Here is an 18,726-nt window from a genome sequence, read left to right as displayed (position 1 = left end):
AGGGGTTATTCTATATATAATGTACAGGGGTCAGACAGCGAGGGGTTATTCTATATATAATGTACAGGGGGGTCAGAGAGCGAGGGGTTATTCTATATATAATGTACAGGGGTCAGACAGCGAGGGGTTATTCTATATATAATGTACAGGGGTCAGACAGCAAGGGGTTATTCTATGTATAATGTACAGGGGGGTCAGACAGCGAGGGGTTATTCTATATATAATGTACAGGGGTCAGACAGCGAGGGGTTATTCTATATATAATGTACAGGGGGGTCAGACAGCGAGGGGTTATTCTATATATAATGTACAGGGGTCAGACAGCGAGGGGTTATTCTATATATAATGTTCCGGGATGTAGTATGTGGGTCTGGGTCACGCGGTGCCGTGTTTTGCTTCATACATGACATCCCCGGAGTCTCCGCTCTCGTTAATATGGCCCATTATCGGGGGCTCCGGAGACTGATGAAATATTTACATTTTCTAATGTGCTCGTCACAATGAGAACCGTTCCATCGATCACAGCGCGGGGCGTAATGTGTGGCTCACGGATGTGCCGGGTGATTATTACCAGCCGGGAGCCTAATGGTGGAGTTTGTTGAAGACGTAGGAACAGAACTCATCCCCTACTATTCCTGTGTAGTACAGTCCATTCTGTTTCCAGGTATTTGCTTCTCATCAGTACAGAGGTAGGAACATGTTTGGATTAGTGAAAGATGCCGTTCACTGGGTGGAAAACCTCTCCTTTTGAGGTCAATCCTGGAAAATGAGTCTTGCATCAGCTATTTCCAAATTATCGCCCCTCATCATTGTGAAGAAGGGAGGCTTCTCTGCGCTGATGAGGCAAAAAGGTGGAAACAGTTGATACAAGACTAATCTTCCAAGTCATGTTACACGGCTGCCTTAAAGGGCTTTTTCCACGAAGGCAAGTTAGGCCCTATTCACGGAATAGGGACTAACTTGCTAATCAGTGCTGAGACCACTGCAGATCGCGAAAACGAGGGGTCCGATGGTCAGCTGAGAACGTCTCCACCCTAGTTCTAGCCATATGCCGCTGTGAGGACCAAAGGAAACAAGTGCCATAAAGGGGTTCGGTGACATCTCTGATTTTGCTGGGATGGAGCACAGGACAGATGTGGGTGATGGGTGTCAATCCTGGGGCTCCACATACAGTGGTTGTCACTGGGAGGACATGGCTGAGGGTCCAGGCTGTGGAGGACATGGCTGAGGGTCCAGGCTGTGGAGAACATGGCTGAGGGTCCAGGCTGTGGAGGACATGGCTGAGGGTCCAGGCTGTGGAGTACATGGCTGAGGGTCCAGGCTATGGAGGATATGGCTGAGGGTCCTGGCTATGGAGGACATGGCTGATGGTCCAGGCTGTGGAGTACATGGCTGAGGGTCCAGGCTATGGAGGATATGGCTGAGGGTCCTGGCTATGGAGGACATGGCTGATGGTCCAGGCTGTGGAGTACATGGCTGAGGGTCCAGGCTGTGGAGGACATGGCTGAGTGTCCAGGCTGTGTAGGACATGGCTGAGGGGCCGGGCTGTGGAGGACATGGCTGAGGGTCCAGGCTGTGGAGGACATGGCTGAGGGTCCAGGCTGTGGAGGACATGGCTGAGGGTCCAGGCTGTGGAGGACATGGCTGAGGGTCTAGGCGGTGGAGGACATGGCTGAGGGTCCGGGCTGTGGAGGACATGGCTGAGGGTCCGGGCTGTGGAGGACATGGCTGAGGGTCCAGGCTGTGGAGGACATGGCTGAGGGTCCGGGCTGTGGAGGACATGGCTGAGGGTCCAGGCTGTGGAGGACATGGCTGAGGGTCCGGGCTGTGGAGGACATTGCTGAGGGTCCGGGCTGTGGAGGACATGGCTGAGGGACCGGGCTGTGGAGGACATGGCTGAGGGTCCAGGCTGTGGAGGACATGGCTGAGGGTCCAGGCTGTGGAGGACATGGCTGAGGGTCTAGGCGGTGGAGGACATGGCTGAGGGTCCGGGCTGTGGAGGACATGGCTGAGGGTCCGGGCTGTGGAGGACATGGCTGAGGGTCCAGGCTGTGGAGGACATGGCTGAGGGTCCGGGCTGTGGAGGACATGGCTGAGGGTCCGGGCTGTGGAGGACATGGCTGAGGGTCCAGGCTGTGGAGGACATGGCTGAGGGTCCAGGCTGTGGAGGACATGGCTGAGGGTCCGGGCTGTGGAGGACATGGCTGAGGGTCCAGGCTGTGGAGGACATGGCTGAGGGTCCAGGCTGTGGAGGACATGGCTGAGGGTCCAGGCTGTGGAGGACATGGCTGAGGGTCCAGGCTGTGGAGGACATGGCTGAGGGTCCGGGCTGTGGAGGACATGGCTGAGGGTCCAGGCTGTGGAGGACATGGCTGAGGGTCCAGGATGTGGAGGACATGGCTGAGGGTCCGGGCTGTGGAGGACATGGCTGAGGGTCCGGGCTGTGGAGGACATGGCTGAGGGTCCAGGCTGTGGAGGACATGGCTGAGGGACCAGGCTGTGGAGGACATGGCTGAGGGTCCGGGCTGTGAAGGACATGGCTGAGGGTCCGGGCTGTGGAGGACATGGCTGAGGGTCCGGGCTGTGGAGGACATGGCTGAGGGTCCAGGCTGTGGAGGACATGGCTGAGGGTCCAGGCTGTGGAGGACATGGCTGAGGGTCCAGGCTGTGGAGGACATGGCTGAGGGTCCGGGCTGTGGAGGACATGGCTGAGGGTCCAGGCTGTGGAGGACATGGCTGAGGGTCTAGGCTGTGGAGGACATGGCTGAGGGTCCAGGGTGTGGAGGACATGGCTGAGGGTCTAGGCTGTGGAGGACATGGCTGAGGGTCCAGGCTGTGGAGGACATGGCTGAGGGTCTGGGCTGTGGAGGACATGGCTGAGGGTCCGGGGTGTGGAGGACATGGCTGAGGGTCCGGGCTGTGGAGGACATGGCTGAGGGTCTGGGCTGTGGAGGACATGGCTGAGGGTCCGGGGTGTGGAGGACATGGCTGAGGGTCCAGGCTGTGGAGGACATGGCTAAGGGTCCGGGCTGTGGAGGACATGGCTGAGGGTCCGGGCTGTGGAGAACATGGCTGAGGGTCCGGGCTGTGGAGGACATGGCTGAGGGTCCGGGCTGTGGAGGACATGGCTGAGGGTCCAGGCTGTGGAGGACATGGCTGAGGGACCAGGCTGTGGAGGACATGGCTGAGGGTCCGGGCTGTGGAGAACATGACTGAGGGTCCGGGCTGTGGAGGACATGGCTGAGGGTCCGGGCTGTGGAGGACATGGCTGAGGGTCCGGGCTGTGGAGGACATGGCTGAGGGTCCAGGCTGTGGAGGACATGGCTGAGGGTCCGGGCTGTGGAGGACATGGCTGAGGGTCTCGCTCTGTGCATGAGACGTGTAATGGAAGTGTTTGGGATGAATGGAGGCAGACGCTGAACGGCCTTTGTGTTCGCTCCCCTCCCGCTGCTCGCTCTGATTACCCGACCTGACTGACTAGAGAGGCCGCACATTTCTCCACCTTCATGAAGCGGGTCACCAAGCTGTCGCCCCCGTCCTCCCCGTCTGATCCTTCACATGGATTTCTCCTGTGTGTCATTCCGCTTTATAATCTCACTAATTACCCCCCTCGTTATCTCGCCTGATTATTAAAGGGGCCCTGACATTGAGCGCCCGCTATAATGCCCGTCCTATCGCAGCACCCATTGTCCTACTCCCCCGCCATAGAGCGGGTGACATCTTAGCAGTGACGTCTTGGCCCATTGTGTGTCCGCTATCGGCTTGGGTTACACGCTGCCCGGGTGACCTTGTCACTACCGTCCTGTGATGTATCAGCAGGGTTACTATATATATATATATGTATACCTCCCAGGCCGCGGTAACCCTCTAAATCCTGCCTGATAATGGGACTGAAGACAAGTGACAACCAATATGGCTGCTCCTCCTGGTCCTGAATACTTATAGACGACACATGTATCACTGTGTGACCCCCGGTGAGATAACTAGAATATTATCCGGACGCCGTGCCCATCTCACGTCTTGTCCTAGAGCCGGCGGCCATTTTGTGAGTGCATCGCACCAATTAAGTGGGAGAACCTGACACCAGTGAGACCTGGGGCTCCCCCCGGGGAAGGGCTAAAGATAAAATATTGATCACGTAGAAGGCTTTTACCTCAGGCTTCACAGGGCAGGAAAGACATGGTATATCACCAAAATGGCTGACAGAGGAGACGGGGGCCGGGGGGAAGTAGCGGGGTCACATTAGTGATGGTGGGGGAGGTAGCGGGGTCACATTAGTGATGGTGGGGGACGTAGCAGGGTCACATTAGTGATGGGGGCTATCCTCTGTGCACAGTGTCTGGTTTTGTGGTCTCTTTAGCGATCATCTCGGAGCAGGCGGCTGCAGATTTCTAGAGAAGAGGATTCAGCCAATCACATCACAGTTCTCAGTCTGTGGCCAGCGCTGGAAGAATGAAAGCTGAGATCTGATTGGTTGGTCTCTTCTCAGGCCTCAAGGAGCCATTTTTGAGTAAGACTAGGCCATATTTACCTGGCGCCCCCTCGGCTCTGTGGCCGGTGTGTGTCACTACGGCTGTACACAGGGAATCTGAATAGCTTGGTGCAAAAATTCTGTCAATAAGCTGTGGTTTAGCCTTGTTTTTGTGACAGGAAAGTGTGTAATCTCGGCCTTCATGGCGTATGATATTGATGGCGCTATCCTGAGGCTGCTGTTCTGAGACCCCTGCCACGCGCAGTCCACGTCCCCCCGGCTCAGACATTGCTGTGGATGTGTATAACCCCGGCGTACGCCATGCCGGGCCTCCATGGTCGGGGTCACTGTTACACTCTCCCTCCTGACTCTCTCTGTCTCCCTCACAGGCTAAAGATAGCGATGACGATGAGGAGATCGTACACGTGGACCGCGACCACTTCATGGATGAATTCTTCGAGCAGGTGAGGTTCTGTTACCATCACTTGTGGGTTTGTCCTGACCTGACCCTGGTTTGGCGACTGTGGTTTTAGGCACATTCCTTTAGGATTTAAAGGGTCACCAGGTTTTACCCCACAAAACCACCACCCCCCTCGGGTCAGGTATGAAATGTCCATTCATAAATCCATCTTTAATGTGAAATCTCATCCATTTACCTATAAAAATATCCCACCAACTCCAGCAAATATGACATTTTCACATGAGATGAGTCAAGTTTAGTGGTTGCAGGGGGAGCGTCACTTCAGAAGTCCCCTATCATCTCCACATGCTTTGTGTCATTTTAAAGATAAGGATCTTATCTTTCAGATCCCATCAGGCGTATGGTTCTGGGAGCTACAGAACTGGACTTACAGGCAGATAAAAGTAGCCGGGAACTGGATCTTTATTTCCAACTATGGGGGTTATTTATGATACGCTATACGCCAGATACATCCAGAGGCTCTGGCCTTGTGGGGGTCCGGGCAGCGTAGAAATAAACGCAGCCAAATTCACCGGCCGCGGTGAATGCACAGGTTTAGGGACAGGAGTGTCCGCACCAGCCCATTCCCCCGCCCGAAATGGCGGAATAATCTCGAGTGCTACCTATAAGGCCGCAGAAGCCCTGATAAATACCCCCCTATGTCTTTACCCGCCTGTATCTCTGGTTCTGTAGATCACAAAGCCATAATCCTAATGTGATCTGATAGATTAATGGGGGTCATTTACTAAGGGCCCGATTCGCGTTGTTACCCGAATATTTCCGATTTGCGCTGATTTCTGTGGCGCATCGGCATGCACGTCGGAAAAAACGCTGTATTTTTTTTAAAAAAGTGTCGCTCGGAGCGCGCTTACCTGCACACACGATACGACGGTGTACTTCAGTGCATTCCGATGCTCTTCAGCGCAACAGCGCCACCTGGTGGACGTCGGAGGAACTGCCTTAGTGAATCCCGGCCGGACCCAAATCCACCGCAGAGAACGCGCCGCTGGATCGCGAATGGACCGGGTAAGTAAATCTGCCCCATTATCTTTACATGGCACCAGCATCAGGTTTCCAGGTGCTATAGAGCAGAATATACCGACACTTCCCCTACAGCCTCTAAACTTGACTCATCTCATGTGGAAGTGAGGTGAGAAGAGTCATATTTGCCTGATTTTGGGGGAGATTTCTCATAATAGTAGGGATTCTATAAAGGACATTTCCTGCCTGAAGGGGGGGGGGGGGGTGGTAGTTTAGTGGGGTTACACCTGCTGACAGGTACCCTTTAGCACTGAGTTGGTTGTTCCTCGGCTGTTGTGTGTGAACGAGGCCTGAGACTTCCCTCGCACTATGTCAGCCTCCGGTGGTGACCTCCTAATCAGTCCGATAATCAGTGCGCGGAGTAATCAGATCCCGCGTAGACGTCCCCCCGCTCCGAGTACTGAGGAAGTGGCCTGTCGCCGCCGGCAGCCTGACGAATGGAAGTAATTACTGACGGAGTAAATAAAGGGCCGTGGCTCCCTCCGCTGTCACTAGCGCCTCATCCTGATGTCTGCAATGTTCCGTCCGCAGGTGGAGGAGATCCGAGGATGCATCGAGAAGCTCTCAGAGGATGTGGAACAAGTGAAGAAACAGCATAGCGCCATCCTGGCCGCACCCAACCCTGACGAGAGTAAGTGACACCGCCGGCGTGCCTATGACAACACTTCCTGCCCCTGTTATCACCTGTGTAGCCATCAGTCCCATCCTATGGTTCTCTGGGCTATAACGGATTTTTATGCCAAGTCCCAGAGATAACAGCTCCCGGGAATGTGCGCTAGGTAATAGCTCATGTTTATAGGTGTCATTCAGAGGGAAGGGGCGGAGCAGCTCAGTGTAGAGAGCACAGAACACAGCAGGGTAAGGAAAAGCTAAAATCCTACAACCAATACTCAACAGTCCTAGCTGCTAGTAACAACATATACAAAAGTCTGATTACAAATCTCTCCAGGGACATTACAGAACCCTGGCCGCACAGAGCACAGCAGTGTGAGGATATACCCCTAGTGCTCATAGAGAAGTTACTAACCTTTAATATGAATTTGTAGGTTACAGTCCTGCTGCTACTAACAACATACAGAAAGGTCTGATTACTCATCTCTCTATGGACAATACATAACACTGGCTGCAGAGAGCACAGAGCACAGCAGTGTGAGGTCTGATTACACATCTCTCCAGGGACAATACATAACACTGGCTGCAGAGAGCACAGAGCACAGCAGTGTGAGGTCTGATTACACATCTCTCCAGGGACAATACATAACACTGGCTGCAGAGAGCACAGAGCACAGCAGTGTGAGGTCTGATTACACATCTCTCCAGGGACCATACATAACACTGGCTGCAGAGAGCACAGAGCACAGCAGTGTGAGGTCTGATTACTCATCTCTCTATGGACAATACATAACACTGGCTGCAGAGAGCACAGAGCACAGCAGTGTGAGGTCTGATTACACATCTCTCCAGGGACAATACATAACACTGGCTGCAGAGAGCACAGAGCACAGCAGTGTGAGGTCTGATTACACATCTCTCTATGGACAATACATAACACTGGCTGCAGAGAGCACAGGGCACAGCAGTGTGAGGTCTGATTACACATCTCTCCAGGGACAATATATAACACTGGCTGCAGAGAGCACAGAGCACAGCAGTGTGAGGTCTGATTACACATCTCTCCAGGGACAATACATAACACTGGCTGCAGAGAGCACAGAGCACAGCAGTGTGAGGTCTGATTACACATCTCTCCAGGGACAATACATAACACTGGCTGCAGAGAGCACAGGGCACAGCAGTGTGAGGTCTGATTACACATCTCTCTATGGACAATACATAACACTGGCTGCAGAGAGCACAGGGCACAGCAGTGTGAGGTCTGATTACACATCTCTCCAGGGACAATACATAACACTGGCTGCAGAGAGCACAGGGCACAGCAGTGTGAGGTCTGATTACACATCTCTCCAGGGACAATACATAACACTGGCTGCAGAGAGCACAGAGCACAGCAGTGTGAGGTATGATTACACATCTCTCCAGGGACAATACATAACACTGGCTGCAGAGAGCACAGGGCACAGCAGTGTGAGGTCTGATTACACATCTCTCTATGGACAATACATAACACTGGCTGCAGAGAGCACAGGGCACAGCAGTGTGAGGTCTGATTACACATCTCTCCAGGGACAATATATAACACTGGCTGCAGAGAGCACAGAGCACAGCAGTGTGAGGTCTGATTACACATCTCTCCAGGGACAATACATAACACTGGCTGCAGAGAGCACAGCAGTGTGAGGTCTGATTACACATCTCTCCAGGGACAATACATAACACTGGCTGCAGAGAGCACAGAGCACAGCAGTGTGAAGTCTGATTACACATCTCTCCAGGGACAATACATAACACTGGCTGCAGAGAGCACAGAGCACAGCAGTGTGATGTCTGATTACACATCTCTCTATGGACAATACATAACACTGGCTGCAGAGAGCACAGAGCACAGCAGTGTGATGTCTGATTACACATCTCTCTATGGACAATACATAACACTTGCTGCAGAGAGCACAGAGCACAGCAGTGTGAGGTCTGATTGCACATCTCTCCAGGGACAATACATAACACTGGCTGCAGAGAGCACAGAGCACAGCAGTGTGAGGTCTGATTACACATCTTTCCAGGGACAGTACATAACACTGGCTGCAGAGAGCACAGAGCACAGCAGTGTGAGGTCTGATTACACATCTCTCCAGGGACAGTACATAACACTGGCTGCAGAGAGCACAGCAGTGAGGTCTGATTACACATCTCTCCAGGGACAATACATAACACTGGCTGCAGAGAGCACAGAGCACAGCAGTGTGAGGTCTGATTACACATCTCTCTATGGACAATACATAACACTGGCTGCAGAGAGCACAGGGCACAGCAGTGTGAGGTCTGATTACACATCTCTCCAGGGACAATACATAACACTGGCTGCAGAGAACACAGAGCACAGCAGTGTAAGGTATGATTACACATCTCTCCAGGGACAATACATAACACTGGCTGCAGAGAGCACAGAGCACAGCAGTGTGAGGTCTGATTACACATCTCTCCAGGGACAATACATAACACTGGCTGCAGAGAGCACAGTGCACAGCAGTGTGAGGTCTGATTACACCTCTCTCCAGGGACAATACATAACACTGGCTGCAGAGAGCACAGAGCACAGCAGTGTGAGGTCTGATTACACATCCCTCTATGGACAATACATAACACTGGCTGCAGAGAGCACAGGGCACAGCAGTGTGAGGTCTGATTACACATCTCTCCAGGGACAATACATAACACTGGCTGCAGAGAGCACAGAGCACAGCAGTGTGAGGTATGATTACACATCTCTCCAGGGACAATACATAACACTGGCTGCAGAGAGCACAGGGCACAGCAGTGTGAGGTCTGATTACACATCTCTCTATGGACAATACATAACACTGGCTGCAGAGAGCACAGGGCACAGCAGTGTGAGGTCTGATTACACATCTCTCCAGGGACAATATATAACACTGACTGCAGAGAGCACAGAGCACAGCAGTGTGAGGTCTGATTACACATCTCTCCAGGGACAATACATAACACTGGCTGCAGAGAGCACAGAGCACAGCAGTGTGAGGTCTGATTACACATCTCTCCAGGGACAGTACATAACACTGGCTGCAGAGAGCACAGAGCACAGCAGTGTGAGGTCTGATTACACATCTCTCCAGGGACAATACATAACACTGGCTGCAGAGAGCACAGCAGTGTGAGGTCTGATTACACATCTCTCCAGGGACAATACATAACACTGGCTGCAGAGAGCACAGAGCACAGCAGTGTGAAGTCTGATTACACATCTCTCCAGGGACAATACATAACACTGGCTGCAGAGAGCACAGAGCACAGCAGTGTGATGTCTGATTACACATCTCTCTATGGACAATACATAACACTGGCTGCAGAGAGCACAGAGCACAGCAGTGTGATGTCTGATTACACATCTCTCTATGGACAATACATAACACTTGCTGCAGAGAGCACAGCAGTGTGAGGTCTGATTACACATCTCTCCAGGGACAATACATAACACTGGCTGCAGAGAGCACAGAGCACAGCAGTGTGAAGTCTGATTACACATCTCTCCAGGGACAGTACATAACACTGGCTGCAGAGAGCACAGAGCACAGCAGTGTGAGGTCTGATTACACATCTTTCCAGGGACAGTACATAACACTGGCTGCAGAGAGCACAGAGCACAGCAGTGTGAGGTCTGATTGCACATCTCTCCAGGGACAGTACATAACACTGGCTGCAGAGAGCACAGAGCACAGCAGTGAGGTCTGATTACACATCTCTCCAGGGACAATACATAACACTGGCTGCAGAGAGCACAGAGCACAGCAGTGTGATGTCTGATTACACATCTCTCTATGGACAATACATAACACTGGCTGCAGAGAGCACAGAGCACAGCAGTGTGATGTCTGATTACACATCTCTCTATGGACAATACATAACACTTGCTGCAGAGAGCACAGCAGTGTGAGGTCTGATTACACATCTCTCCAGGGACAATACATAACACTGGCTGCAGAGAGCACAGAGCACAGCAGTGTGAAGTCTGATTACACATCTCTCCAGGGACAGTACATAACACTGGCTGCAGAGAGCACAGAGCACAGCAGTGTGAGGTCTGATTACACATCTTTCCAGGGACAGTACATAACACTGGCTGCAGAGAGCACAGAGCACAGCAGTGTGAGGTCTGATTGCACATCTCTCCAGGGACAGTACATAACACTGGCTGCAGAGAGCACAGAGCACAGCAGTGAGGTCTGATTACACATCTCTCCAGGGACAATACATAACACTGGCTGCAGAGAGCACAGAGCACAGCAGTGTGAGGTATGATTACACATCTCTCCAGGGACAATACATAACACTGGCTGCAGAGAGCACAGCGGTGTGAGGTCTGATTACACATCTCTCCAGGGACAATACATAACACTGGCTGCAGAGAGCACAGAGCACAGCAGTGTGAGGTATTATTACACCTCTCCAGGGACAATACATAACACTGGCTGCAGAGAGCACAGAGCACAGCAGTGTGAGGTCTGATTACACATCTCTCCAGGGACAATACATAACACTGGCTGCAGAGAGCACAGAGCACAGCAGTGTGAGGTCTGATTACACATCTCTCCAGGGACAATACATAACACTGGCTGCAGAGAGCACAGCAGTGTGAGGTCTGATTACACATCTCTCCAGGGACAATACATAACACTGGCTGCAGAGAGCACAGAGCACAGCAGTGTGAGATCTGATTACACATCTCTCCAGGGATAATACATAACACTGGCTGCAGAGAGCACAGAGCACAGCAGTGTGAGGTCTGATTACACATCTCTCCAGGGACAATACATAACACTGGCTGCAGAGAGCACAGCAGTGAGGTCTGATTACACATCTCTCCAGGGACAATACATAACACTGGCTGCAGAGAGCACAGAGCACAGCAGTGTGAGGTATGATTACACATCTCTCCGGGGACAATACATAACACTGGCTGCAGAGAGCACAGAGCACAGCAGTGTGAGGTATGATTACACCTCTCCAGGGACAATACAAAACACTGGCTGCAGAGAGCACAGAGCACAGCAGTGTGAGGTCTGATTACACATCTCTCCAGGGACAATACATAACACTGGCTGCAGAGAGCACAGAGCACAGCAGTGTGAGGTCTGATTACACATCTCTCCAGGGACAATACATAACACTGGCTGCAGAGAGCACAGCAGTGTGAGGTCTGATTACACATCTCTCCAAGGACAATACATAACACTGGCTGCACAGAGCACAGCAGTGTGAGGTCTGATTACACATCTCTACAGGGACAATACATAACACTGGCTGCAGAGAGCACAGCAGTGTGAGGTCTGATTACACATCTCTCCAAGGACAATACATAACACTGGCTGCACAGAGCACAGCAGTGTGAGGTCTGATTACACATCTCTCCAGGGACAATACATAACACTGGCTGCAGAGAGCACAGCAGTGTGAGGTATGATTACACATCTCTCCAGGGACAATACATAACACTGGCTGCAGAGAGCATAGAGCACAGCAGTGTGAGGTCTGATTACACATCTCTCCAGGGACAATACATAACACTGGCTGCAGAGAGCACAGAGCACAGCAGTGTGAGGTCTGATTACACATCTCTCCAGGGACAATACATAACACTGGCTGCAGAGAGCACAGAGCACAGCGGTGTGAGGTCTGATTACACATCTCTCCAGGGACAATACATATCACTGGCTGCAGAGAGCACAGAGCACAGCAGTGTGAGGTCTAATTACACATCTCTCCAGGGACAGTACATAACACTGGCTGCAGAGAGCACAGAGCACACCAGTGTGAGGTCTGATTACACATCTCTCCATGGACAATACATAACACTGGCTGCAGAGAGCACAGAGCACAGCAGTGTGAGGTCTAATTACACATCTCTCCAGGGACATTACATAACACTGGCTGCAGAGAGCACAGAGCACAGCAGTGTGAGGTCTGATTACACATCTCTCCAGGGACAATACATAACACTGGCTGCAGAGAGCACAGAGCACAGCAGTGTGAGGTCTGATTACACATCTCTCCAGGGACAATACATAACACTGGCTGCAGAGAGCACAGCAGTGTGAGGTCTGATTACACATCTCTCCAAGGACAATACATAACACTGGCTGCACAGAGCACAGCAGTGTGAGGTCTGATTACACATCTCTCCAGGGACAATACATAACACTGGCTGCAGAGAGCACAGCAGTGTGAGGTCTGATTACACATCTCTCCAAGGACAATACATAACACTGGCTGCACAGAGCACAGCAGTGTGAGGTCTGATTACACATCTCTCCAGGGACAATACATAACACTGGCTGCAGAGAGCACAGCAGTGTGAGGTCTGATTACACATCTCTCCAGGGACAATACATAACACTGGCTGCAGAGAGCATAGAGCACAGCAGTGTGAGGTCTGATTACACATCTCTCCAGGGACAGTACATAACACTGGCTGCAGAGAGCACAGAGCACAGCAGTGTGAGGTCTGATTACACATCTCTCCAGGGACAATACATAACACTGGCTGCAGAGAGCACAGAGCACAGCAGTGTGAGGTCTGATTACACATCTCTCCAGGGATAATACATAACACTGGCTGCAGAGAGCACAGCAGTGTGAGGTCTGATTACACATCTCTCCAAGGACAATACATAACACTGGCTGCACAGAGCACAGCAGTGTGAGGTCTGATTACACATCTCTCCAGGGACAATACATAACACTGGCTGCAGAGAGCACAGCAGTGTGAGGTCTGATTACACATCTCTCCAGGGACAATACATAACACTGGCTGCAGAGAGCACAGAGCACAGCAGTGTGAGGTCTAATTACACATCTCTCCAGGGACAGTACATAACACTGGCTGCAGAGAGCACAGAGCACAGCAGTGTGAGGTCTGATTACACATCTCTCCAGGGACAATACATAACACTGGCTGCAGAGAGCACAGAGCACAGCAGTGTGAGGTCTGATTACACATCTCTCCAGGGATAATACATAACACTGGCTGCAGAGAGCACAGCAGTGTGAGGTCTGATTACACATCTCTCCAGGGACAGTACATAACACTGGCTGCATAGAGCACAGCAGTGTGAGGTCTGATTACACATCTCTCCAGGGACAATACATAACACTGGCTGCAGAGAGCACAGAGCACAGCAGTGTGAGGTCTGATTACACATCTCTCCAGGGACAATACATAACACTGGCTGCAGAGAGCACAGCAGTGTGAGGTCTGATTACACATCTCTCCAAGGACAATACATAACACTGGCTGCACAGAGCACAGCAGTGTGAGGTCTGATTACACATCTCTCCAGGGACAATACATAACACTGGCTGCAGAGAGCACAGAGCACAGCAGTGTGAGGTCTGATTACACATCTCTCCAGGGACAATACATAACACTGGCTGCAGAGAGCACAGAGCACAGCAGTGTGAGGTCTGATTACACATCTCTCCAGGGACAATACATAACACTGGCTGCAGAGAGCACAGAGCACAGCAGTGTGAGGTCTGATTACACATCTCTCCAGGGACAATACATAACACTGGCTGCAGAGAGCACAGAGCACAGCAGTGTGAGGTCTGATTACACATCTCTCCAGGGACAATACATAACACTGGCAGCAGAGAGCACAGAGCACAGCAGTGTGAGGTCTGATTACACATCTCTCCAGGGACAATACATATCACTGGCTGCAGTCTCATGGCCACACCTAAAATCTTCTCCTATCGTTGTGATTTGCAGACATAAATCTCTTTATAGTTTGTTACAGTGTGTCAGTCTGGAGTCACTTTCTCATCTTTGTCACTTTTCTCCAGAGACCAAGCAAGAGCTGGAGGATCTCACAGCCGACATCAAGAAAACGGCCAACAAAGTGCGCTCCAAGTTGAAAGGTGAGTCGTGTGATAATCCCACCGCTTCTACAGCCGCACAGTGCGAGAGATTTGTGGAGAGCAGCGTCATGTCTCGTCTTATCTCCCTCCTACCTTACAGCCATCGAGCAGAGCATCGAGCAAGAAGAGGGAATGAACCGCTCCTCCGCCGACCTGCGCATCCGGAAAACACAGGTGAGGGCTGCACTATGGATGAGCCCGCCAGGGGATGGCACCTAATGCATCATCCAACATGAGGTCATTTATGATGTCACCTAATGCATCATCCAACGAGAGGTCATTTATGATGTCACCTAATGCATCATCCAACGTGAGGTCATTTATGATGTCACCTAATGCATCATCCAACATGAGGTCATTTATGATGTCACCTAATGCATCATCCAACGTGAGGTCATTTATGATGTCACCTAATGCATCATCCAACATGAGGTCATTTATGATGTCACCTAATGCATCATCCAACGTGAGGTCATTTATGATGTCACCTAATGCATCATCCAACATGAGGTCATTTATGATGTCACCTAATGCATCATCCAACGTGAGGTCATTTATGATGTCACCTAATGCATCATCCAACGTGAGGTCATTTTTGATGTCACCTAATGCATCATCCAACGTGAGGTCATTTTTGATGTCACCTAATGCATCATCCAACGTCGGGTCATTTATGATGTCACCAAATGCATCATCCAACGTGAGGTCATTTATGATGTCACCTAATGCATCATCCAACATGAGGTCATTTATGATGTCACCTAATGCATCCTCCAACGTGAGGTCATTTATGATGTCACCTAATGCATCATCCAACGTGAGGTCATTTATGATGTCACCTAATGCATCATCCAACATGAGGTCATTTATGATGTCACCTAATGCATCATCCAACATGAGGTCATTTATGATGTCACCTAATGCATCCTCCAACATGAGGTCATTTATGATGTCACCTAATGCATCATCCAACGTGAGGTCATTTATGATGTCACCTAATGCATCATCCAACATGAGGTCATTTATGATGTCACCTAATGCATCATCCAACGTGAGGTCATTTATGATGTCACCTAATGCATCATCCAACATGAGGTCATTTATGATGTCACCTAATGCATCATCCAACGTGAGGTCATTTATGATGTCACCTAATGCATCATCCAACGTGAGGTCATTTTTGATGTCACCTAATGCATCATCCAACGTGAGGTCATTTTTGATGTCACCTAATGCATCATCCAACGTCGGGTCATTTATGATGTCACCAAATGCATCATCCAACGTGAGGTCATTTATGATGTCACCTAATGCATCATCCAACATGAGGTCATTTATGATGTCACCTAATGCATCCTCCAACGTGAGGTCATTTATGATGTCACCTAATGCATCATCCAACGTGAGGTCATTTATGATGTCACCTAATGCATCATCCAACATGAGGTCATTTATGATGTCACCTAATGCATCATCCAACATGAGGTCATTTATGATGTCACCTAATGCATCCTCCAACATGAGGTCATTTATGATGTCACCTGATGCATCATCCAACGTGAGGTCATTTATGATGTCACCTAATGCATCATCCAACGAGAGGTCATTTATGATGTCACCTAATGCATCATCCAACGTGAGGTCATTTATGATGTCACCTAATGCATCATCCAACGTGAGGTCATTTATGATGTCACCTAATGCATCATCCAACATGAGGTCATTTATGATGTCACCTAATGCATCATCCAACATGAGGTCATTTATGATGTCACCTAATGCATCATCCAACATGAGGTCATTTATGATGTCACCTGATGCATCCTCCAACGTGAGGTCATTTATGATGTCACCTAATGCATCATCCAACGTGAGGTCATTTATGATGTCACCTAATGCATCATCCAACATGAGGTCATTTATGATGTCACCTAATGCATCCTCCAACATGAGGTCATTTATGATGTCACCTGATGCATCATCCAACGTGAGGTCATTTATGATGTCACCTGATGCATCATCCAACGTGAGGTCATTTATGATGTCACCTAATGCATCATCCAACGTGAGGTCATTTATGATGTCACCTAATGCATCATCCAACGTGAGGTCATTTATGATGTCACCTAATGCATCATCCAACGTGAGGTCATTTATGATGTCATAGCTCCAGGCAGGAGAGTAGATGTCTCCCTCTACAGCCTAATAATGGGGTATTCCCTCCGCTTCCTCTGAAGACCCCAATTCCCAAGGGAAATATTAAAGCAAACCATCCTTCATAAATGGGTTAAAATGTCCACAAACCATCCGCTGGAGCAGATCAGGTGTAAGATTGGTCAGGATTCAGGATTACAGCAGACTCCTCTTCAGGCTCCACACATCTCCCTCATCCGTTGTATCTCCCATCTTTCACCCCTCACGCTCTGCTATCTCCTTCCCAGCATTCCACTCTGTCCCGTAAATTTGTGGAGGTGATGACAGAATACAATGCCACGCAATCTAAATACAGAGACCGCTGCAAGGACCGTATCCAGAGACAGCTGGAGATCAGTGCGTATTCTGGAGGGATGGGACTTGTGAGGGTCGGAGGAGGAATATCTCGACACTTATATTTTATTATTCTTCCCGGCAGCCGGCAGAACCACAACCAACGAGGAGCTGGAGGACATGTTGGAGAGCGGGAAGCTGGCCATATTCACAGATGATGTGTGTAATGGGGACGGGCTGGGGGATGTTATGGATTTGTGTCCGGTGCTATAGAGATGTATGGGTGATGCAAGGGACTGGATGGGAATACATTAAAAAAACCTTCTCCCTACAGATCAAAATGGACTCTCAGATGACCAAACAAGCCCTGAACGAGATCGAGACGCGACACAATGAGATCATCAAGTTGGAGACCAGCATTCGGGAGCTCCATGACATGTTTGTAGACATGGCCATGCTGGTGGAGAGTCAGGTGAGGGGGTCGGCCATAGGCACAACCCTCGCCCCGGAGCTGCGGTATCTGACCTGCTGCTGTTTCTCCATCCCCAGGGTGAGATGATAGATCGCATCGAGTACAACGTGGAGCACTCGGTGGACTATGTGGAGCGAGCAGTGTCTGACACCAAGAAAGCTGTGAAATATCAGAGCAAAGCACGAAGGGTGAGTAGGAGAGCGGCCCTGGGCGGACAGTATATAGAGGGGGCAGGGGGGACTGATATAACATGCTTATTACAGCTCTGTCTATCTCTGTCCTTATAACACTGCTGACAATTTCTTCTCTTTCTTCTCTCCCTCGTCCCATCACACTCCTTCCCTTCCAATACTCTGCATGTAACCACCACTGCTTCACCTCCTGTTCTTCTGGCTCTTCTCCTCCTTGGATGTCTCCCTCTGCTCTTCCCTTCCTCTTCCTTCCTCCCATCTCTTCCATCTTTGTATGGATTCCTGCTCGTTCATGTACTCCCCTTCTTTTCCCCGCGTCTTTGACCCTCTCCCTCCATCTCTATTCCCCTGCTCCGTCTCCTCCTTTGCCTTTCCCCTTCCATTTTTCCCTCCTCTTTTCCATCCGTGTCCTTGACCTTTGCCCCCTCTTCCTGCGACCCTCTCCGCCCGCCTTCTCCTCTGCTTCTGATGGCCTTGGGTATGTAGAAGAAGATCATGATTATAATCTGTTGTGTGGTGCTGGGTGTCGTTCTCGCCTCGTCTATCGGGGGGACATTGGGATTCTGAAATAAAAACCAATGCACAAAGCAGAGTAAAAGGAAAGATAACGAAAATAGCGAATTACAAAAAGAAACAAACAAAACTAAAAAAAAAATAAGAGATACAATATCACGTACATGACAAGTATTGGAATTTACGCACGGATCAGGAAGCTGTGAGTGCGGCCGCCCGTTTTCGCCTCTGTGGGTGTCGATCCGGATTTTGGTTGTCATCAGATAATTCTGGTCTTACAGGGGGGGATATTATGGAGTCGCTCTACCCCTCAGCAGCGTTAACTGACGTCAACCTAAAGCCAAATCATCACCTGTCACCCACAGGAGCTGGGGGCGAAAAAGGGGCAAAAAATCCCAAAAATATTTTTTTTCTTCCTCTGTGTCTGTTCCCGTTTTTTTTCTTTTTGTTTCATTTTTTCGGTCATTTTCTTTATTCTTCGTTTTCCCGTCTGTCAAAAGAGAAAAAAAAAATGTTCCTGTATTTGACGTTGCTGGAC

At 50.3% G+C, this 18,726-nt stretch overlaps 1 protein-coding gene across 1 annotated transcript in view; it reads left to right on the top strand.

Moving 5' to 3' along the window:
* STX1B (syntaxin 1B) overlaps nt 1-18,333 on the top strand; it is a 70,094-nt gene extending 51,761 nt beyond the window's left edge. Inside the window, exons 2-10 of the mRNA XM_072119443.1 lie at nt 4,861-4,935; nt 6,504-6,603; nt 14,451-14,525; nt 14,626-14,699; nt 16,967-17,075; nt 17,158-17,231; nt 17,347-17,484; nt 17,562-17,672; nt 18,162-18,333. Coding sequence (XP_071975544.1) covers nt 4,861-4,935; nt 6,504-6,603; nt 14,451-14,525; nt 14,626-14,699; nt 16,967-17,075; nt 17,158-17,231; nt 17,347-17,484; nt 17,562-17,672; nt 18,162-18,242 — 837 coding nt within the window. The 3' untranslated portion in view covers nt 18,243-18,333. The remainder of the gene's footprint in view (nt 1-4,860; nt 4,936-6,503; nt 6,604-14,450; nt 14,526-14,625; nt 14,700-16,966; nt 17,076-17,157; nt 17,232-17,346; nt 17,485-17,561; nt 17,673-18,161) is intronic.
* The last annotated feature ends 393 nt before the right edge of the window (nt 18,334-18,726 follow it).

This window comes from Engystomops pustulosus, chromosome 8, assembly GCF_040894005.1.
Source record: "Engystomops pustulosus chromosome 8, aEngPut4.maternal, whole genome shotgun sequence".
NCBI lineage: Eukaryota > Metazoa > Chordata > Amphibia > Anura > Leptodactylidae > Engystomops > Engystomops pustulosus.
Note: the sequence above shows the minus strand (reverse complement) of the source record. Positions and strands in the feature narration are given on the sequence as shown.